We start from the raw sequence: 23,280 nt of genomic DNA, 5'->3' as shown, positions 1-23,280 counted from the left end.
ACAAGTACAAGTAAGGTCTTCCTGTCTTGTCCAGTCCCATGTTCCAAGTATTTGTAAGCTTGTAAACCTGTAATTCTCTAATCAAGCGTGGCAATGGTAATTAATCTCTTAACACTGTACCAGAATTTGAGGACACAAACCAGGAAACTTGGCAACAGAAAGAAATAAATGCGTCTATCAGTCAACAATTCGATGCATAGATAAATTAATTTTAAACCCTGTATTATTTTCTAGAAATACAATAGAATTACTGATTTCGGTTATGCAGCTTTTACGAGGGAGCAATATAGCAGACTGCATAATATATAGGCAGGTAATCATTATGCAGAATGCTTCTGTCGCTCCTTTTCATGTAGAATGCTTCTCCACCGATTTCTTTCTCATTGTCCAGAATGCAGGGAAGTATCGATTCTGTGAAAACGATTGCTATCAATATGTTTACAAATACCAGGCCAGCATGAGCTGAATGTAAATTCTACAACTACAAAAATCAGATTTGATTAGCAAAAGGGATTTCAGTGGCTGTCATTGGGCTAAGAAAGATCAGATGAATAGCATGCTTGGGACTGCTGAACATTGGACACAGGTATGCACATTGGTTATTCAAACTTGTTAGCCACAACTGCAAGCCTCTCGAGTCTTTAATTCAACATTTTTAAACTCCATCTTAGCCCTTAATAACTTGCAATTGACACTGGTCGTTCTATAAATACTGCAAGGTTAATATTTTGAGGGAGAGATTTACAGGATTAGCTGCTCACTCCCCACCCCCTTATTTCTCCTTTTAAATTAACAAAGCAAGAGAAGAAAACATATAATTGGGGAATACCCAACATCAGTCTGAGAAACTTACTTGCATCATTGCTCGAGGATTTGTAGTGTAAGTCGTTTCAATTGTCGATTCCTTCTGCAGCCCATGAATAAAACAGTGTGATTTTAAATTATGAAGAGATATAGCCAGAAAAGAAAAGCATTCGCTCATGCAAGATAACCAAAAATATATGGAGTTGAGATTATTACCTCAACTTCAAACCCATAATTTAACGCAACTCTTTTTACATCTTCCAAACTCAGTTCAATGGACATCTCCTAAAGGAAAAGGAGTAAATACAATGAGAAGAAACCAGCATCAAATCAGCACCTAATATACTTCATTATAAATGTATATTGGAGAAAAATGAAGCTTACATCTTCTTGTCCGTACACATCAGCAAAATGATATAGTAGCGGTCCCAGATTTATCCAAACCTGTCATCGCCAAACTGATTGAGCTAATTCCATGGTGAAGAATAAAGGAAAAGGTACAAAGTGATTCAAACAGCTTCAAGGAACTCACCCCCCCATCTTTCAAAATCCTTGATATGATTTCAATATATTCAACAATATTGTGTGCTGTATCAATAAAAAAACAAGTAACAACTGCATCCCAAACTCCTGCATGTAATACAAGTACTCTCCATAAGAATTCACTTCAACGCAATAATGTTGCAGGAATAATGTGTCTACGATCACAGTTATTAAGCCCGGCGACCTGCTCCTTGGCCCAGTTGGAAAAAAAAAAAAAAAACCCAACCTAGAGTTGATAGGGACTTGGTCGACCTGCGACCTTATCAAAACTTGTTTTGACTTTGTTTTGCCTTTTTTTAAAAAAAAAATCAAAGCGATATCATTTTAGCTTAAAAAAAATTACATTATGTTGTTTTGATTGACCCGGGTTAACCTGACCAACCCATGGCCCAAGCCTTGGGTTGAGTCATGGGCCGAGCCAGACCGGGGTTAATAACTTTGCCTTTGATACCATGTCTAGTTTTCTGCAAAATAAATTAATATTGCATAAATAAAAGTTTCCTTAGGAGGGAACAAAATATATCAAATTATCTTTCCACTTTGGTGACCTAAAGTTCCAACTATTATTTGTAGCATGAAACATTAAAAGGAAATAAATTCTCCTACCTACTTGACTTGGATCACTATACACTTCAACAAAGTCACCGCCACACATGGAGAAACCTTCAGTAATCCCTGCACTGCTTGTTATGAAAGTCAATGTGGATTTAAAACTAAAACAACAGCAAATGGCAACTGTTTAAAAATTTTCTGCAAAGATTTTGAAGGCGAAACAACATGAAGTGCAGCCTGAATACCTTGCTGGATGAATATCTGGTATTGAAACAGGACGGAGTTGGTCACTATCTGAAAGTGAATTGCAATTGCTATGGATCCAAGGATATATAGTCCACTCTCCTGCAGTCTCGGTCCTAATACAATAAGAAAGGGAGAAAGTGAAATTCATTCTTTTGCAGATTACTTTGCACCACTGTCGAGAGGATAGATATAATAAGATTAGCAAGAAATTGTCAAAAGGTTCTTACTGGTTAAGAATAAAACTTGAGCATATCATCATGTAGTATGAAAATTCATTTCCCTGGCTAACAAAACCTTCATTATCATATGATAAGTGTTAGGCTCCACCTAAAGTTGCCAAGGTAGAATTTGTAAGAACTTCACATCTTTAATACATACCCAGACATGAAATCTCCAAGGCCAGACGTCCGAGACCAGCACCAGGAACTAAACAAGTAGGAGGACTGTACAATGAAATTCATGGTTTATAGTAGATAAAACATTATTCCCACAAGAGAGTATACTTCATTCTCTATTTCACAATCACCAAGCACGAAATTGCATTCCCAAAATGAAAAACACAATACAAGGAAATTATGTACCTCTCATTGGAACGATCAGGGAATAAAGAATTCAGCTCTTCGAGAATAGGCTTGTAGCACTGATCACGTTCTTTCTGTCCCTGCATCAGTGTAGGAATGGGGGAACACGTAAGCCTTGGCTCAAAAATCATAGATGACGAGTTAGAAACAGTAAAGCAATGAAGCATCATTACCTCTGCTGCCCAGTCTCTTACTATGTTTCTTATTATACAACGGACCTATGAAATGACCAAAAAATGGTAACATTAATTTATAATCATAAAGTTTCCACAAATAACACACCAAAGGCATCTTGTATCTGTGAGATGCATTTTTGTTTCTTCATATTTCCCATCCATCATATGCTAAAGACATGAAAAATGCATCAGTTTTGAAATATTCTGACCCAAATTTGCAGATTCATCAAACCAGTATAGGGTAAAAAACAGTGACCTTGGGCAGCCATGTCAATTACATGTGACCTCATTAAAATTTGAATCAAGATAGAAAATTTCATTGATTTTTCACACATTTTACCAAATAAAAGTAGCAAAGCTCGTAAAGTTTGCTTCTACAACAAGATAGCCAAATACCTTATCAACATCAACCATCGGAACACGCAACTGAAGTGATGGATCTAACCAATCATGATGTGATGACGGAACCTGAATGTACATTGTAATGTGCAAGAAAGTAAATTTTGGCACATGGCACGAGAAAAAAAATGATGACTTAAAGAGAAATTCTGTGCAAGAAATCCATTCCTAATTCTAGCAGCAAGCAGAAAGTAATTATAAACAAAGAAGGAAAGAAACTTTGTGATAAAACTAGACAAACTAAACACCATTACATTTCCATTGGAATCAGAAACATGATTGCTACAGCATTCAGATGTCATTTTGTAATTTTCCCGGCCTGCCAGACAGCTCCCAGTATCAGACCGAAGACAACCTTCAGTGTCCACCTCCTGTTGTTATCTACAGAAGTCAAACTTCTAAATGAAAAGACATAAAATTGGAACCAAAATTTGCAGTTTAGACAGTCATTATGCAAAACATCACATGGCCATCTTGCAGAGACCTCATTGGGAGCCAAACAATCTGCTGGTTTGCTCATCATATTGCTTGGTTCTCCACAACAAGCTTCATCAGGTTTGGAACAACAACTTCCACTAGCTGCGGCAGACTCATGAGAGCAAACATTCATGTCATTTGGAGGCTGTTCAAAGTGCGAGCACCCACAATCGTCGACATCGTGGCTCATATCTAGGGGTGGCTCAAATGCCTGAAAAGTGATTGCCAATCATAGTAAATAAATTGAATAAAACTTTATTTTTTTTCTTGAAGATCATAGAATATTGCAGAATTAATATAAAACAAAAGGAGATGTGAGAAACAAAGACATAAAGTAGAGAATAAAAAGAGATAATCAATAAAGAAAACACAGAACTCAACTCACCTGAAGCATATTAATTATGAAAAACGAATTTATAGAAATACACCTGCAGATAGAAAAAGAAAAGGCAAAATTGTTCACAAACTCCAACATTATACCAACTCAATACTACTTTTCTGCAGTCAAGGCAAAGACTCTCTGCAGTCATGTGCCTGTGTGTACTTGTGAAATTTAGAGCATGCAATAGCATTGCGGCCCCTTCCTCTCGGAAAATTACCTTCTTAGACTTTGAAACTTCAAAGGGTAGTGTGACAACAAAGCCTGCGAAACAGAAATTATGAAAGACAAACAAATCACATTTTATCAAGAATGAATTACCATAACAGGAGTGTATAATCCATCCTTTTTCTGGCATATAATAAAACCGAAAATATTAAATGTTCGACGTAAATTTCAATAATTCCTAAAGTCCGCTTTAATCACATCAAACTAAGAAATTCAACTTTCACAAAATCACATACAAGAATTCATTTCTATTTACCTTAAAAAATCTAGAATTTAGAGCACATCTACTCACAATTCAGCAATTCTTTTACTTTAAAAACAATCAATCAATCACATGCAGTAAGAGAGCTGCTAGTTCCAGTGACTTCAAGTCAATGCAGCTGGTGGGGTAGCCGGCGACTTCACTTTAATCACATTAGAATATTCAGTAACACAAAATTAAGTGCTTTAAAAACTCAGAATTCATTATCTCCAACTCAGAATTCAGTAAATCTTTATTCAAATCACATGACCTTACTCAAATCTTTCAAGATCTCAAGAAAACATGCAAAAAATCCATTAAAGAAGAAAACCCACTTTGTGAGAAGAAGAAAGCTTCCTAAAAGATCTTTCATATCTTTTAACATCCTCTTCTGCTGCCTCTGGATAACTAAACACAAAAAAACAAATCAAAACACAAAAAAAGAAGAGGAAATTGAGGGAGAAAAGGCCAGGCAATAAAATTACTTGAGGTAAGCACTGATTATGCGCCGGAGAGACTTGACTTCAAGGGCTTCTTCAAGTTTTCTTTGACGAAGTCGTTCTTCATCTTCTTCTTCTCCTTGAGGAGGCTTCATCATTTTTCTCCTTTTCCTCTTTTCCTCTTTCTGGGTTTGTGTCTTTGGTGTTACAAGTGAAGTGAAGTGAAGTGCTTACAAGGACTGCAAAAGTAACTTTATGTGTTTGTAAAGTGGCAGTTTTTGTTGATGTGGTCATCATGGGCTCAGCGGTTTGTTATTGTGGGCTTTAATTTTTGGGCTTGTGTTTTGAGTCACAAATGAGTTAATTATTTTTATTAAAATAATATTATTTTATTTATAATTTTTTCTAATTAATATATCTTTTACTTATTTTAGCAAATACAAGATTTTTATCGGAACATTATTTCTATTAAAAAAATATTTTATAATTGTTAAAATATTTTTTTAAAAAAATTTAAATAATATATTCATATTTTATGTTTAATTTAAAGTTAAAAACATTATAAATGTAAGAAAATAATGTTAAAAACCTATTAAAAAATAAAAATAAAAAATTTGAATTGAATTTTCATGAAAAAATATTATTAGTATTGTTATTTTTATATCAAATATATAATAATTAAAAAACAATGTTCTTCGAATACCATAAAATTCTATGGTTTCAACCCCTTTCATTACATTTAAAAAAGAATCATAATTTTTAAATTATAACTATTATCAAAACAGGAATCAGAGAAGGGAAAGGATTTGGAAACATTACAAATGGCTCCTCCTCTCAAGAATCATAGCTACACTAGAGTACTTTTATACACTTGAAAATCAATGAGATTTCTCTTATTCAACAACATGGTAATCATCGAATTGGGAATTGAGGTTATTTTCCCCCACAATTATTTCAGCCATTATCATTGTCTATATGGGGAGATCGCTTCGGCCCTCTTCTTTCTCTTTTGCAAGAACCTTTGGAGAGATCTCTTCAATGAAAGACCAGGAGGGCTATGGAGCTGAGAATGCAGAGGTTTCGGTGCTTGGTTGGATCTTGTAGTGTTACTTCTCTCTTCCTTTTCTCGACTTGCTAGCCATATTATTGCTCTAGCCTACATACGGTGGAAATCACGGGTTAGCTAGTAGATTTTAAATTCTTCGAACCATCCATGATCTTGTTCTTGTAATGTTAATTTATTTTCGAGGAGGAGGATTGCGATTGATCCTTCTATTCTGTCCTCGAGGCAGATAGAGAGAGCTCACATGGCTTCTTGTGCTCTGTTCCTGTGTCTCCAATCTGGGCCAAACCTTGTGCATGACCTCAGTTTTTAGGCTAAAATATCTTAAAATTGCAATCTCTTTCTCGCAAGCTTCCAAAACTAGAAATTATGCACTTTTGGGAGTTTCTAATCAGAAACCAGATGGAAAAAAAACTTATTTCTTTCCTTCAATCCCTCCGAAGAGGTTTTATAATACTCAAAAAATAAATATAAATAGTTACATCTTGGATTTATATTTTAAAAAAAATAACGAAGAAAAAAAAATCAAATATAATATCCATGGAAAGGCCCTTATGATCACAAAATCGTATTTCTCTTGTCAATGGCTAACAATTGTAATAATTTGATTTATGAAAGATGGAAAAAAGATGATTTTACAAAAACCCAATAATGGAACCCAAATTTGGAATCCACTCGTCTAACGATCCAAGATTTTAGGACACCGATAGGGCAGGTGAATATGGGTAAATTTAGCATCATTCATCAAGGATGTCGCAGGACATCACGCATCGTTTTATTTTACCTGAAATTCAGTCACATCACAAACACTAATCCTTCCATTGTAGAAGATTGTGAGATGTTGTTGGCGCATTGCCGGCTCATCCCTGTAATTAAATCCCAAAAAAGAGAAAAGAATGAAGGGAAAACATGCATAATTAATAGCCCACTAATTGCTCAATGAGTGTTAATTACCACATGATTACAATGATATGCAATTATCATGACCATTAGATGGATAAAATAATCAATATAAAGATTATTAAAGAATGAAAACGAGGTAAGATAGGAAACAATTTAGAAGTCTTCTACAGGTTCTATGGATTCAAGTATAAGAACCACCGTTCTGATCTCACCACAGCCTCTCCAGAAATGGTCCTTAACATGCTATAAAAGGATTTTTAAAAGAATCCCACAAAATTCACCTCCTTCATGCAAAATGTGATCGAACTTACATTAAGTTTTGATGGGAACTAGCCGACGGCAAAGATGAAGAAGGCGCCATTGGAGAAAGGCAAAGATCCAAGTTGCTATCCCTCCTCATTGCAAGAAGATAGTATGAAATCAAGACAAAGAATTAAGTTAAGGTTGTTTGATACACTACAAAGCCATAGAAAACATGACAAAAAGAGCTGTGTTAAGCACTAAGAACATGATCCGATACGGGAAGAAGAGATCTTCGATCCAAATGGGTTCTTATAAAAGGAAAGGAGCATGCGAATTGCAAGCTAGCAAAGTGGGAGAGGTAAAAACCTTACAGGGCACGTGAAGAATGAGCTAATAATTTCCACATGCATGGACTAATTACATCAATGTCTTTTGTGGGGTTCTTACACTCTTCAAGAGATCCAAACGATCCCCCAACTCTTAGATATTTTCTTTAACTTCGAGAATGACTTATCACCATTATTGTGTAGCTTGCTATATATAGGACCACAATCCTTTCTTCCTTTCAATGGGCTAAAAAAGCTCATGGAAGGAATGACTATAATATATTCTCTTCACAATCCTCGATCGACTCTACTTTGAAATTGAGTCTTAATTAGTTAACCAAGATGGCCTAGCCCTCGATGTTTAATGCATCGAGTTTATGATGTGGTTAAGCACATGGACCAATTACCAATTCACAATGGAAGCCACGATCCAACTAGCTGATTTTTCCAAATCATGGCATCAGAAGCTGCCTAGCTAGGATGATTAATTAGGTGTAGCTTTCTTCCATGAAAAACATTTACACAATTGAATTAAGGCACATGAGCAATGTCGTCTAGCTAGGGCCTTATCACATGCCACATGCCAAGAATTGTAGTTGGAAAATTAGTGTGATGTTGGGTATTTGGTAGGATTTGCCAATGGCATATCAGTATCTGATATCTCTTCCTTCTCGGCCGAGTCTCTCAAGGTAAAGATGTTGATTACTGCATGGAAAACATGGCATTTCCTGTATTGGCAAACTGCGGATATTATTTATGACATGCATGCCATGTTATTGCAAATCCTGACCTCCATCTTTTAAAACACACGTTAGTCTGGTGGAAAGAAATCAGAGACGAAAGAAACATGCATTTAAATCTGATAATATTTTAAAATGTTTTTGTAGCTCTAAAATTCTACGGCTGAAGTATTATCTTGAGGTTTAAATCTAATGAAAAATGTAAATCTCTTGTAAATTCACCATTCCCAATGTGAACAATTAGGTTTAAAACCCAAAATTCAAAAGGATGAATTCTATAAGCTTGTGTTTGAAGATTTATTTTAAAACCATGTTCAATGAACATATTTAAGGACAAATTCAAAGTGGATTATGGTTAATATTTTGTCAAGAATTAATCTTCAACATAAGTTCTTTAATATAAAATAAACATAATTAAAAAAATATAGATAAATAAAAAATTAATTTTAAACAACTTTTGGCTGTTAATTATGTTTTTGTGAAATCAAAGTTCCCTTCATCTCATGTAAAAAAATACAAGATTATCTTGTAATTTATATAATAAAAAATTGAAGGATCATAAATGAACTAAAACAAAATAATATGGGTCTAAATCATACGGGCGCTCTTGGCTCGGGTTTAAGTACTGGCATGAGACCCGAGACCTTTCTTGCTAGTCTATTTGTATATTTATATTGTTTTTCTTGAATAGTTTTTTCAAATAAAAAATATATGGTTTTTAAGGCTAAAAAGCTTTTAGGTTTTTTTTTTTGTTGTGTGGCTAATTAAGGTAAAACTATGCAATTTTGCAGCGTATCTCAATTCGTTAACTAAAATAAACATAATAGATTGTTAACGAAAATTTTGTATATTGAAAATTTTATGTTCAAATTTTAATGAATAACTCCATGCCTGATATGTGGGATAGTACACTTGCATTTTTTTTCATTAAAAAATTAATAAATGATAGTTTGATATGAAAGATAATAAATTGAATTTTAATAAAAAAAAAATTAAAAAAATATTTTAATATACTTTTAATTAAAAAATACTTTTAAAAAATATTTTATATCACATTACCAAACATCTAATTACAACAAATAATTTCAAGAACTGATACAACGAATAACTAATTACCACAACAAATTTCTTAGGGTCCCGCCATGAGTTTTCATCATACTATTTATGACAAGGAGAGCAAACATTACCACAGGAAATTCTTGGCATCACAAATATAAACACTAGAGCGACATACGAATCTAATTAAAACTTATCAGATTGGGGGAGTGACCTAATTTTGATGCACCAAGTTGGCAAGAATACCTAATTGTTGAAATAATAATAATAATAATTTATTTTGATAAAATAGAAATTATCTTTACTTTATCTCCGTTCCAAATGTTATATTTTTCACCAAACAATTAGATATAAAGCTAAAAGAGCTCATGTTTCACTATGCACATATTGCATAGTGAAAATACTTTTTGCTTTTGGGTGGTAAATTATTTTGAAAATTTGAAATTTTAGTATCAAATTTTTTTTTTTCCTTTTTTTAGTTATTTTTTGGGTGGAAGAGAGAGATGAGGTTGTTAGATTTCAGCGTAGAAAGAGAAAGTTGTTATTGGAGAAGATTTTGACCATCAAAATGATTCATTTTTGTGTTAAATGGTTCCATATATATGACGAGTGGAGTTAAGATTATGTATTTTTATTTACCTTAAAAACATCTAAAAAAACATATCTAAGCTCTGAAAGATTTCTAGTTTCGAGTTGATTTTGAGGTTTGGGGAGGTTTTTTCTGTTTTTTGAAAGCTATATATTAGTTTAACAAGGTTCTTAGGATGTATCCTAGATGTTTTCGGTAAACAATAAGTTGAAAATGAGTTTTTTTTTTAAAAAAAATCTTATTTTTCTAGCCAAACTAGTGGCTGGATTCTAGATACTTATAGACAACGCATCGTCTTTTTTTATGTGCAGGAAATTGAGGCGGACGATACATCCACCCCATTAACTAAAAAAATATTAAAGGCCCCCACGCGGCCCTTTTATGGGTAGACCAAGTGCTGGGCATGACTCTTTAAGCCCAGTAACACCTGACCCCATTAATTTTTTTTTAAAAAAATCATCATATATTATCAAACAGGCACCTCGAATGGAATATGCCAGTAATGAAAGACATAAGGTTAAGGGATCTTCCAAGTTTTGTTCGGGCAACAGATCCAAATGATTGCTTGTTTAACTTGTGATTGGAATGTGCAGAGAGAGCTTCTGAAGGTTCTCCAGTTATATTTTCCTTACTTTTGATGCTTTGGAGCAAGAAAAGTCATTCACTCTATGTTTCCTCATGCCTACAAGATTGGTTCACTTCAATTACTTCTCAATGAAATGCAAGAAGGTGATTTGAATTCAATTGGATGTGTAATCTATGGAAAGAAGAAGCCGAGTGCCTCCGATTAATGGCTGGATTCCAAGACGCCCAACTCAGTAATTTATGTGAATTTTGGCAGCTTAGCGGACGCAACAAAGCAGCAGCTCATTGAAGTTGGAATGGGAATTGATAAAAGTGGTCACCCATTTCTATGGATAATAAGGTCTGACATGATGATCAATGACGACTCCTCAATATTGCCACCAGAATTCACTGAAGAAACTAAAGAGAAGGGCTTTGTATCTAGTTGGTGTCCACAAGAAGTTGTTCTTAAACATCAACAGATTGGAGGTTCTCTAACACATTGTTGACGGGGTTCAACGATTGAGAGCATTTCTTCTGGCGTGAGCTTTGTTGGCCATCCTTCGGTCATCAACAAACAAACTGTAGGTGCACATGCGAGGAGTGAGGAATTGGAATGAAGATTGATAGCAATGTCAAGAGAGAAAATGTGGACAAACTTGCGAGAGAGGTGGTGGAAGGAAAGAAAGAAAGGTAAGAGAATAAAGAGCCAAGCCATGGATCGGAAAAAATTAGCACAGGAGGCCACAGGTCCAATAGGCTCGTCATTCATGAATTTAGACAAGTTTGCAAGATAGGATATATTAAAATAGCTGGTGCCAACAAGTTGACGGCGAACCAGCAAAAAAAGAAGAAATATATAGTCTGAAATACAGAAGAGAAAGGAAAAGCATGAAAATCTGAATTAAAACTTGCCTGAATAAAAAGAGAGAAATAATGATTGTCGGATTCAATGTACATATTCATCATTCTTGTATAACTAAACATGTGGGTAATAATTTAGATGATTGATCCTATTTCTACATGATAAATGTGAATTTGAATGTTTTAGGAATTTAATGCTTTTGAGAAATTGATGGAATTAAAGTTAATTTCACTTGTGTTAATGTTTATAGTGTTATAGTGAAGAGTTGATTGTTGGATTGATGAGGAAATTGTGGTTAATTGGAAAAAAAAACATACCCCCATCTAAAAAGAATTCAATCAATTGAAGAAAATAGGAGGAATGAGTTTGGCTGAATAAATCGATATTTGAAGAGGGTATAATTGTAATGAATTTAATCATGGGATGAGTAATAGGTAACTGAGTTTTAAGGATTTTAAGTAGAAAAAATATCCTTTCTTTTTTCTGGTATTTTCGGTCAAAGAGATAAATGAATGGTATTATAGTCATAATTATTTATGTATCGATTTATTTGCGAAAAATAAAATTAATACAAGAATATGAGACTTTTAATGTTGAGTTGTTAAAATTGTAAGAGAAATTGCTGAGGAGTAGATGCTCATATCAGGTAAGTGCTCGACATTTATTAATTATGTGCTATTTAGAATTGTTAAAAGGCGAAGTAGATTTTTATTATTCAATTGTATTAATATTTGATATGGAATTGTTGCTTAATTTGTATTGAATGATTAGTTGTTGGTTTAAAAACTAATACCTTATTCTGGGTTGCACGAGTAGCTCTTAGTTCTTGGTTGAAGAAGAAAGGCCGAAGAGTATGGTTCTTATTGATGGCCTTTTTACCAACCCACACACTTCATAACTTCAAAGAACAACATATGAACTAGACTGAACACGAATAACTGGATATGATTCATAAATAATTTTCTTTTCTTGTGTTGTGTTTGATGAACTTTCAATGGAATTGGATAATTTATTTTATTTTATATTTAGTAGACACTAGATAAGACTTGATTAATTAAAGGCTAAGTTTAAGAAAAAATAGAGGAAGGATTGATCCGACCTCACCAGATTAAAAATTTAAATCGACTTAAGATAAAACACGAGTTAAAATCTATTAATTTTTTTTTTTGAATTTTTTGGTTAAAACAAGGGATTTGATTATTTTGTTTTTTTTTAAATGTTTGATCTATATTTTGTCTCGAGTTGACTCTCGAGTACTCATATTTTAAAATTATAATAATAATTATTTTTTTTAATTATTTAAATAATAATAATAATAATATATAGTAGTACGTAGAAGTAAAGATTTTGGATAAAATTGAAACCATCTCTACCTGATTTCAATTCATGCACCACGCACCAAATGAACCTAATTAGACCACCAAATATTAAGGAAATCACATGATTCGTGGAAGTAAATTATGGAATTAACAAAGGCTAAACCGCCTTTGAAAAATTCAGATCTATTTGAAATGTTCAGTTGAATTGAATTGTATAATGATGATTTTGCTTTATCCCCCAAAAAATTTAACACTGGTTTGGTTTTGAAGGGTTTTTTGATTTTTTCAAAAAATTTATTGGTTATTATCAAAATTGATCGAAAATAAATTTTTTTTTTCATTTGAAATTTATAGTGAAAAAACCAAAATACTTTTGAAATAAAAAATCAAAACCTGGCGTAAGTCACAATAGTTTTTTTTAAAGATGATTTAATATTTGATCAAATAAAAAAAATATAATAAAACAACAAAAATAATCTTAAAAACAAAAAATTAAAATTAATATAATGGACTTTTTCATTTTTTGATCAAATAAAAAAAGTATAATAAAACAACAAAAATAATCTTAAGAACAAAAAAATTAAAATTAATATAATGGACTTTTTCATCTTTTTATAAGATTATCTTAGGAATAATTTGATGTCTGACTATATATATATATATGGGACGTGAATGGATCACTCTCCTACACATTTATATATACCGGTTTTAATGGTTAGGATGTTTCTTGATATTTGTTTTCATGAATTTGAATCCTATAATTTATATTTAATGATTTAGATTAAATAAAAGAAATAAAAGGATAAAAAGTCAAGTCGTTGCTATTTTTATCGTGCATTGAATCATGAGTTCAACGATTTAGAATTAATGAACATGATAGTCATGTTTCTAATTCAACTATGAATTTCCTCTTTAATTATTTTTTTATTAATGTATTTGATCTAGTTTGTATACACATCAATTAATTTTATAAATTCTGAAATTAATAATTATATAAATCTCCAGTGATTCTAAAATTTATAGAACTTGAACGAATAATTTCTAAAAATTAAATTTATAATCTAATTAGTTAAATTATATTTTTAATTTTTTTTTCTAGGATGATAGTCATGGTAGTGCAATTCCATAAAAAAAAAACACATCACTCGTTATAAGAGCCTACTCATACAAAGCCTTCAGCACTTAATTTTTAAAGCCATGTTTTCCTACTCCATAAGCCATTTATCATGGAGGTAGCAGTCAAGAAAATCAATTTGTGCCCGTGAATATTACATATTAATTTGAGTAGATTTTATGATTTATTTCAGTTTATTTTTTTTAAGAGTTTATCTAAGTTTTTTTATCTAGGCCTTAAAACTTGGGTTACAAGTTTTATATGTTAACCCAGATAAACTCATGTTGTTTTATAATTTTTTTTTATTAACACGGATGTCAGAGTTAGCTTGCTCGTACCTCGATTAATCTCATGAGTCCTGAAGTTAACGATCATGTAAGCCTCCAGTGGCCCTGAAAGGGACTCGAACTCACGACCATTGGGGAGCAAATCCAAGATCTGACCAGTTGAGCTACCTCTTAGGATTATTTTTTTTTCTCTATTTTTTTCTTCAATAATAAATTGATTGAGAATTGAACTTCATAATTTGTTTTAATTGATTTTTTATAAGATTATCTCAGTCTAATGATCTAGATCGCATATTTGATATGTTGACTCCAGTTATTTTTACAATTTAAGTTCATCATAGTCTTATAATTTGAGTTATAAATTTAAAATTATATTGAATTTTATTTTTATAATTTAAAATTTTACAAGTTAAGTCAGAATAACTTTAACCTAATAAGTATTTTTATATTTTTTTAATTATTTTTCCTCCTATCAAATACAATTGTATAAACTCCGTATGATCAGCTGTCTTCGATTGTTTCACATCATGATAGACTGGAAAAACAGTGTGCGGTCGCTTCTCATTCATGAATCTGACAATCTTTACAAATACGTCCAAGCACCAAGGTGAATAAGCACAATCTCTCTTGCAAAGATAATAATTGAGAGCCCCAATTCTTGACAAAAAAAACCTCGAGATGTTGATGGTGTGATGATTAGACACAATGAACATCTCGTCGCTTCTAGGAAGAAGATGAAATTGATTTGTCCTTAGTTATAAAATCTTAACTCAGTGGTTAATTTTATTCGATGATCCGTTAACTTGAGTTCAGCCCGATCTAAGTTTGGTTTTGAATTGTTGAGGAAGTTGATGATCAAACTTGAGTGATTTGATGAAAATTTGTGACCTAAGCAATGTAGTCAATGTTTTATTATATTTATAAAAAAACAACAACATAGTTTTTTTTTATATATATAAAACAATAACATTTTAAATAAAAAATTAAAAAAACTCAATCCAGTTCCAACTTTTCCTTATAAAAACACCCTTACCTTTCATTGTGTGTATACACGTACAAAAATTGTAGCATTGCTTTATCGGTGTATTTATTTATGTATTTCAAAAATATTTTTGAAAAAATTTGAAATTTTTTTATTTTTTTATTAACTTTAAATTAATATGTTTTTAGTGTTTTCAAATCATTTTGATGTGTTGATATCAAAAATAATTTTTTTTTAAAAAAACATTATTAATATGTATTTTAACATAAAAACTATTTAAAAAACAACTGCGACACACTGCTAAATAAACCCTATATATAGGTACATAATATCTATATTGTGTAGGCAATACATAGAGCAAATATAGAAAGAAAGTAAGAAACAAAGAATTAGAGAGATGATTTTTAATATTTTAGCTGACAAGCCTCATGCCGTTTGCATTCCCAGCCCAGCTCAGAGCCACATCAAGTCAATGCTTAAGCTATCAAAATTACTACATTACAAAGGTTTTCACATAACCTATGTCAACACAGAGTTTAATCATAAACGCTTGCTTAAATCTAGAGGTCCCGATGCCATGAATGGCTTGCCTGATTTTCGTTTTGAATCCATTCCAGATGGCCTCCCTCCTTCAAATGAGAATGAAACCCAAGATGTCGCTGCACTTTGTGAGGCTGCCAAGAAGAACTTATTAGCTCCGTTTAATGACCTGCTTGACAAGCTTAATGATTCAGCATCTTCTAATGTGCCCCCAGTGACTTGCATCGTCTCTGATGGTTTCATGCCCGTCGCTATCGATGCTGCTGAGATGCGCCAAATTCCGATTGCTTTGTTCTTCACCATCTCTGCTTCCAGCTTCATGGGATTTAAACAATTTCAAGCACTCCGAGAAAAAGGTCTTACACCACTGAAAGGTATGAGCAAGGAAAAAAAAAATGTAACTATATTTATTTTGATTAAAATTTTCTACTAGTTCATTGGATGGTCCGTGAACAAGGGAAAAGGTCATTTTTATTCATTTACGTAGCATTACCTTTTATCAAAAAAGCTAATATATGAATTCAAATTTTTTTGTTGTTGCAGATGAGAGCTTTTTAACTAATGGCTACTTGGACAAAGTTGTAGATTGGATCCCAGGAATGAGAGATATAAGGCTAAGAGACCTTCCAAGTTTTGTTCGTACAACAGATCCAAATGATTTTATTTTTAAATACTGCTTGGAATGTACTGGGCGGGCTTCTGAAGGTTCTGCAGTTATTTTCCATACTTTTGATGTTTTGGAGCAAGAAGTTCTGAATGCCCTTTACTCTATGTTTCCTCGAGTCCATGCGATCGGTCCACTTCAATTGCTTCTCAATCAAATACAAGAAGTATATCTAAGTTCTATTGGATGCAATCTTTGGAAAGAAGAAGTTGAGTGTCTCCAATGGCTTGATTCCAACAAACCCAAGTCAGTCATATATGTGAATTTTGGTAGCATAACAACCGTTACGAAGGAACAGCTCGTTGAATTTGGCATGGGACTTGCTAAAAGTGGCCATCCATTTTTATGGATAATAAGGCCTGATATGGTCACTGGCGACTCCGCGATATTGCCACCAGAATTCACTGAAGAAACCAAGGAAAGAAGCTTTATTTGTAGTTGGTGTCCGCAAGAGGAAGTCCTCAACCACCCATCAATAGGAGGTTTCCTAACACATAGTGGATGGGGTTCAACAATTGAGAGCATTTCTTCTGGTGTGCCTATGCTTTGTTGGCCATTCTTTGCTGATCAGCAAACAAACTGTAGGTACACATGCTCTGAGTGGGGAATTGGAATGGAGATTGATAACAATGTCAAAAGAGATAAAGTGGAGAAGCTTGTGAGAGAGTTGATGGAGGGAGAGAAAGGTAAGAGCATGAAGAAGAAAGCCATGGAGTGGAAAAAACTAGCAGAGGAGGCCAGTGGTCCAAGTGGTTCATCGTCTATGAATTTAGACAAATTGGTGAAGGAAGTGCTTTTGTCGTGAAAAAACAATACTGCATGCTAAACTAAAGACAGTTAAAGCTGAAGACGAATGTATTGTTCTCAAGGTGAGATGGTGGTTTCTTTGTAATGAAGTGCTTTTTTTTTTATTTGTCACCTTTTTGTGTGAAGAAAGGGGCTGAAAGCCCTCAAAAGAAATTACAGTAGGTGAGGAGAGGAAAGGCAGAACCAATGAGATCACGGTACAATACAGGGAGCAATAAATTGTTGAGGTAAACTCGTATATGAGTTGTGAAAACATATCAAGAACTAGCTGTGTAGCTGCTCTTTGCTCGACAGACAATATTTTCATCAATTTACTTTGTAGATTCACCCCCTTTTAATGGCTGAAGATTGAGAAATTATTATAATTTTATTTTATTATAGTAAAAACTAAAAGAGCCAAGGTTTTCCTTTAGCCATTTTTGATGTTAATTACTGTTGATCCTCTTATATTTCACCTTGGATTTCAACTGTCTATTTTTTTAATAAATTTTTAATTTAATCATCGAATTTTTATTTTGCACATTCAAGTTTTTTGAATTCAAATTCAAACCTAATTACATATTATTTTGAAAATAAAATTTAAATTGTAAGATAAAAAACTAAAATATAAAATATGGGTAAAATAGATAACGAACACCACCCCTTTCATTGTGTGGACACCATGCCTTATATGTATATATTTTTATTGCACTAACATCTTTTTTCATATGCTTAACTCTCTGACAGAGAAGTCTGTGCCTGTCTGTATATATTGAATTAATGATTGCTTAGTATTAATTTTCCCGAAGGACAACGTCATATTTACGTCCAAATGGTTCAATGAATTTGGGTTCCTGCTGACTGAATCCCTTACAATCACTACACGCCACGCTTCTTTTCATGAAAATTCTCGCCTAACAAGTCAATGGTTGAATAACTTAACTATCATTTATGGGATATCACAAATTTAAAGAATGATGTAGAAAATCTAATTTTATGGAGAAAAAAGATGAAATATTTTTATTGATGGCTTGTCATGTAATAAGAAAAATTACAAAAATTTTATGGTATTTAGATACAGAATATAGCAATTATATGAATGTAGATAAATTAATATTCTCTAAATTAGATTACTCTTATCAAGATTTTGTGAAGTTTGATGATGACTATAAAGTTTTTATTATAGAAAAGGGATGATAATAATAATCCAAACCAAAAAAAAAATAATCTATACTATCTCCGATGTTTCTTTGATCTAGAATTGAAAACAAATTTGTTTAGCATTTGTCAGCTTCAAGAAAATGATAATGTCATACATGAAGATGATAAATTATTGACTATTTTTATCATGCCTTTCTAATGTCAAACGTTGGTGACGTACGGCAGCCTGACATTCAGACAACCACGAAAATTCTCCCGTAATCAACTGATACAAAAGCCAATAAATTCCATGGCCGGCCGGCATAAGTCTAAAATAATGATTTTAATTAGATTAAAATTAAAAGAGAAGATAAAATCCATATTGTACCTCTACTGGGCTGCTATTTTATATAGAGTCTTGTTGATAAGAAAATGTATCCTGTGTAAAGTGTTTGCTTCACTTTGACAGACGACAGTAGCAAAACAATTACTCTAAAGAAAGAGTTAGAGGAAGAAGGAAAGAGCTAGAGACATGTTTCGCAAAATCTTAGCTGACAAGCCTCATGTAATCTGTATTCCCTGTCCAGCTCAAAGCCATGTAAAGGCAATGCTTAAACTAGCAAAACTACTGCATTACCGAGGTTTTCGCATAACCTTTGTGAACACAGAGTTCAACCACAGACGGTTGCTTAAATCTAGAGGTCCTGATTCCCTGAATGGCTTACCCGACTTTCGGTTCGAATCTATCCCAGATGGCCTCCCTCCTTCAGATGAGAAAGCTACCCAAGATGTACAAGCAATTTTTGAGGCTTGCAAGAAGAACTTGCTAGCTCCATTTAATGAACTGCTTGCCAAGCTCAATGATACAGCATCTTCTGATGTTCCTCAAGTGACTTGCATTGTATCTGATGGATTTGTGCCAGCTGCCATCACTGCTGCTCAGAGGCATGGAATTCCTGTTGCCTTGTTCGTTTCTATCTCTGCTTGCACTTTCATGGGGCTTAAGCAATATAAAGAGCTCAAAGAAAGAGGACTGTTTCCATTAAAAGGTAAGTACAAGAATTGGAATTGAAATGACAACTTCATTACGATTTTCTTTTATTTCATTTGGGTATTAGATAAATATCCTAGTAGTTCATGTGCAGCATCATCGTAGCCGTCATCTGTGGAAATAAATAGATAAGTACATGAACCGAGTTCATATGGACTAAAAATTTATATTTGAATGGTACAATATCCTGGTAGTTTATGCTAGATCATGGTATAGTACATGTACCAGATCCGTGGTTATAATTCCAGAGCAGACCTTCGGCTGCGTAACCTGAAATTTGATTTCAAGCTAGGGAACCTTTCTTCTCTTCTGATTTTACGCTCGTTCTTCTTCTGCTGTTGTTTTCATTAATTTACTAGCCCATAACTGGTAAGCTACATATGCATTTAATTTTTGTTCGCAGACGAGAGCTTTTTAACAAATGGCTATTTGGATCAAGTACTAGACTGGATTCCAGGAATGAAAGATATACGATTGAGGGATCTTCCAAGTTTTCTTCGCACAACAGATCCAGATGATTATGGTTTCAACTTCTGCATGGAATGTGCTGAGAGAGCATCTGAAGGTTCTGCAGTGATTTTCCATACTTTTGATGCTTTGGAGAAAGAAGTCTTGAGTGCTCTTTACTCAATGTTTCCTCGTGTCTACACGATCGGTCCACTTCAATTACTTCTCAATCAAATGAAAGAAGATGATCTAGATTCTATTGGATATAATCTATGGAAAGAAGAGGTTGAGTGTCTCCAATGGCTTGATTCCAAGAAACCAAACTCAGTAATTTATGTGAACTTTGGTAGCATAGCCGTCGCTACAAAGCAGCAGCTGATTGAATTGGGAATGGGACTTGCAAAAAGTGGTCACCCATTTTTATGGATATTAAGGCCTGACATGGTCATAGGCGACTCCGCCATATTGCCACCAGAATTTACTGACGAGACTAAAGACAGAGGATTTATTTCTAGCTGGTGTCCACAAGAGGAAGTTCTCAACCACCCATCAATAGGAGGTTTCCTAACACATAGTGGATGGAATTCAACAGCTGAGAGCATTTCTTCTGGGGTGCCCATGCTTTGTTTGCCGTTCTTTGGTGATCAACAAACAAACTGTAGGTACACTTGCAATGAGTGGGGCATTGGAATGGAGATTGATAGCAATGCGGAAAGAGATAAAGTGGAGAAGCTTGTGCGAGAGTTGATGGAAGGAGAGAAAGGCAGGGAGGTAAAGAAAAAAGTCATGGAGTGGAGAAAATTAGCAGAGGAAGCCGCTGGTCCAAGTGGCTCGTCATCCATGAATTTAGACGAGTTGGTGAAGGCAGTGCTTTTGCCATGAAAAAAATATAAATTCCAAGGCCTAGAGCATTCCCTGTAGAAATTCATAATAGAAGAGAAACTAACACACAATGCAATTGAATTGAAGTACTGTTGAGATCTTCATCCTTGCTCGTTTCTCCCCTCGCATGGGTTGTGAGACTTTTCTCACATATCTTGCAGGAAGCTAATCACGTGGCTGATAGAAAAATAAGAGGATGTCTTTTCTCACATTCTATAGCGAATCACTTTGATTTATACTAAGTTAGATTTATACTTAGCCGGCTTAGCAGTCTACATATTGGCAGGTTTGAAGTTAGAATGATGAACATGGTTGGACTTGCCGTTGTGCAGCCCCCCAAACAGATGAAAACTCTTGACACAAATAATGTATTATTTTAAATTTCTCCTCTTTGGAATGGAATTGAAAGTCAAATTATGTTTTTATTTATTGTTAATGATTTTTTTGTGTAATTTATTTATAAAATGGTTCATGATTTATTTGATTTGATGCGTGCATAATTTTTTTTATTTATATTTATTATTTTTTTAATGTAAAAAAACACGTTAAAAAACATGTTTAATTTTTTATTATATATTGATGTTTTCAATTTAATTTTTATTCTTAAAATTTCTTAGTTTTTTTGTTTAATTTTTTTATAAAGTTTTGTTATTTGTAATTTCACACCTCAATCAAGTTCCAAGTTGATAGTGTATTGTATTTAAACAGTATTATCAAACAACACCTCGAATGTAATATTCCTAAGGGATCTTCCAAGTTTTGTTCTTGCAACAGATCCAAAATGATTGCTTGTTTAACTTGTGCTTGTAATGTGCAGAGAGAGCTTCTGAAGGGATTTTCCTTACTTTTGATGCTTCGGAGCAAGAGAAGTCCTTCACTCTATGTTTCCTCATGCCTACAAGATGGGTTCACTTCAATTACTTCTCAATGAAATGCAAGAAGATGATTTGAATTCAATTGGATGTAATCTATGGAAAGAAGAAGCCGAGTGCCTCCAATTAATGGCTGGACTCCAAGACGCCCAACTCAGTAATTTATGTGAATTTTGGCAGCTTAGCGGACGCTACAAAGCAGCCGCTCATTGAATTTGGAATGGGAATTGATAAAAGTGGTCACCCATTTCTATGGATATATAATAAGGTCTGACATGATGATCAATGACGACTCCTCAATATTGCCACCATAATTCACTGAAGAAACTAAAGAGAAGGGCTTTATATCTAGTTGGTGTCCACAAGAAGTTGTTCTTAAACATCAACAGATTGGAGGTTCTGTAACACATGGTTGACGGGGTTCAACAATTGAGAGCATTTCTTCTGGCGTGCCTAGGCTTTGTTGGCCATCCTTCGGTGATCAACAAACAAACACATGCGAGGTGGGGAATTGGAATGAAGATTTACAGCAATGTCAAGAGAGAAAATGTGGACACACTTGCGAGAGAGTTGATGGAAGCAAAGAAAGAAAAGGTAAGAAAATAAAGAGCCAAGCCATGGATTGGAAAAACATTAGCACGGGAGGCCACAGGTCGAATAGGCTCATCATTCATGAATTTAGACAAGTTTGCAAGATAGGATATATTAAAATAGCTGGTACCGACAAGTTGATGGCGAACTAGCCAAAAAAAGAAGAAACATATAGTCTGAAATGTTAGGATACTGACATGCAAACCCGACAAGATAAAAGGCAAAGAATATGATAAAATAAGAAATTAGACACACAAGAATTTGCGTGGTTCACCCAATTTGGCTACGTCCACGGGCAAGTATAGAAGGATTTTACTAAGTAATGTGGGAATTACAACCTCTCTATACTAATAGGAGAACAATTGAAATCTCTCTATTACTAGGAGAAAACACATCACTTACTATCTCACAAATACCTCACAACTTTGTGAGATTACTCTCCTTCACTCTCTCTTCTTGCTCTCTTATTTCTCTCTTTTGGTGTGATATATATGGCAAGGATGCACTGCCTATTTATAGGCAAGCATCCTTGCCTTTGTCTTGCAAAAGACAAGAGCAAGGCAAGTGGCACCAATTGGTGCTGCAAGTGGCACCGAATTGGTGCCCATTTTGTTGACTTAGATGCACCAATTGGTGCCAGCTAGCTTCACATTGTCCCACTTGAAGACTTTGATGATTTAATCAAGTCTTCACACTTGATCATTTGTGATTCTTCTATCCTTTCTATACTTGCCATCTTCATGCTGCTTACGTTTCTACTAGGCCATAAGAGGATCTGCACCATATATACTTGTCAATGTTGACTGGTTTGGTTAAAGCATCTGCTAGGTTTTCCTTTGTGTTAACCTTCTGAAAATCTACACTTCCATCTTCCACCACTTCGCGAACAAAATGATACTGAACATCTATGTGTTTTGTTCTTGAATGAAACACGGGATTCCTTGCAATATGCAGGGCACTCTTGTCAATATCTCCTTTCCTTCTTGCATTTCTTTAATAGCTGTCAGTCTTTCTTTTGTAGCTGTTAGTATATTCTTCTTTTCTTTTGTAGCTGTCAGTATATTCTTCTTTTCTTATTCAATTTCTGTCATAGCTGTATATCCCTTGATTCTCTCTAAAAACCTCAATTATTATCTAGACCTAGGACTAAAAGGATCTGATTATGATGATTAGATCCTAGAATTAAGGGA

General features: G+C 33.7%; 5 protein-coding genes across 7 annotated transcripts in view; 3 read left to right on the top strand and 2 right to left on the bottom strand.

Moving 5' to 3' along the window:
- Nucleotides 1-20,526, top strand: part of LOC7479617 (DEAD-box ATP-dependent RNA helicase 53, mitochondrial) — a 68,348-nt gene extending 47,822 nt beyond the window's left edge. The window contains exon 8 of the mRNA XM_052453725.1: nt 20,509-20,526. The gene's annotated coding sequence lies outside the window, so the exon portion shown is untranslated. The remainder of the gene's footprint in view (nt 1-20,508) is intronic.
- Nucleotides 74-5,294, bottom strand: LOC7495643 (uncharacterized). Its single transcript, XM_002307884.4, has 18 exons — nt 5,112-5,294; nt 4,962-5,034; nt 4,378-4,421; nt 4,164-4,206; nt 3,786-3,989; nt 3,556-3,672; nt 3,299-3,370; nt 2,900-2,944; nt 2,727-2,806; nt 2,524-2,588; nt 2,373-2,439; nt 2,145-2,258; nt 1,954-2,027; nt 1,337-1,434; nt 1,189-1,248; nt 1,021-1,089; nt 854-907; nt 74-411 (listed from the first exon to the last, which is right to left on the bottom strand). Exons 1-18 carry the CDS (start codon nt 5,222-5,224, stop codon nt 349-351), a joined length of 1,455 nt encoding a protein of 484 aa, XP_002307920.4. The 5' UTR covers nt 5,225-5,294; the 3' UTR covers nt 74-348.
- Nucleotides 5,758-7,773, bottom strand: LOC7479614 (protein TIFY 5A). The gene is made up of 3 exons (XM_002307883.4): nt 7,344-7,773; nt 6,914-6,995; nt 5,758-6,222 (listed from the first exon to the last, which is right to left on the bottom strand). Exons 1-3 carry the CDS (start codon nt 7,430-7,432, stop codon nt 6,031-6,033), a joined length of 363 nt encoding a protein of 120 aa, XP_002307919.3. The 5' UTR covers nt 7,433-7,773; the 3' UTR covers nt 5,758-6,030.
- LOC7479613 (7-deoxyloganetin glucosyltransferase) overlaps nt 15,480-23,280 on the top strand; it is a 30,473-nt gene continuing 22,672 nt past the window's right edge. Inside the window, exons 1-2 of one of the 3 annotated variants that reach the window (XR_008059438.1) lie at nt 15,480-16,031; nt 16,201-17,290. Coding sequence is in view for 1 of the 3 variants with exons in the window: in XM_002308795.4 (XP_002308831.2) it covers nt 15,515-16,031; nt 16,201-17,126 (1,443 nt within the window). In the remaining 2 variants the exon portion in view is untranslated. Of the gene's footprint in view, nt 16,032-16,200; nt 17,520-23,280 lie in introns of those variants that run through there. The other 2 variants (XR_008059439.1, XM_002308795.4) reach the window with 2 other exon arrangements.
- Nucleotides 18,664-21,063, top strand: LOC7479612 (7-deoxyloganetin glucosyltransferase). The gene is made up of 2 exons (XM_002308794.4): nt 18,664-19,296; nt 19,702-21,063. The coding sequence occupies exons 1-2, from the start codon at nt 18,780-18,782 to the stop codon at nt 20,625-20,627; spliced, it is 1,443 nt and encodes a 480-aa protein (XP_002308830.2). The 5' UTR covers nt 18,664-18,779; the 3' UTR covers nt 20,628-21,063.

The sequence above is a fragment of the Populus trichocarpa genome, chromosome 6, assembly GCF_000002775.5.
Source record: "Populus trichocarpa isolate Nisqually-1 chromosome 6, P.trichocarpa_v4.1, whole genome shotgun sequence".
Lineage (NCBI taxonomy): Eukaryota > Viridiplantae > Streptophyta > Magnoliopsida > Malpighiales > Salicaceae > Populus > Populus trichocarpa.
Note: the sequence above shows the minus strand (reverse complement) of the source record. Positions and strands in the feature narration are given on the sequence as shown.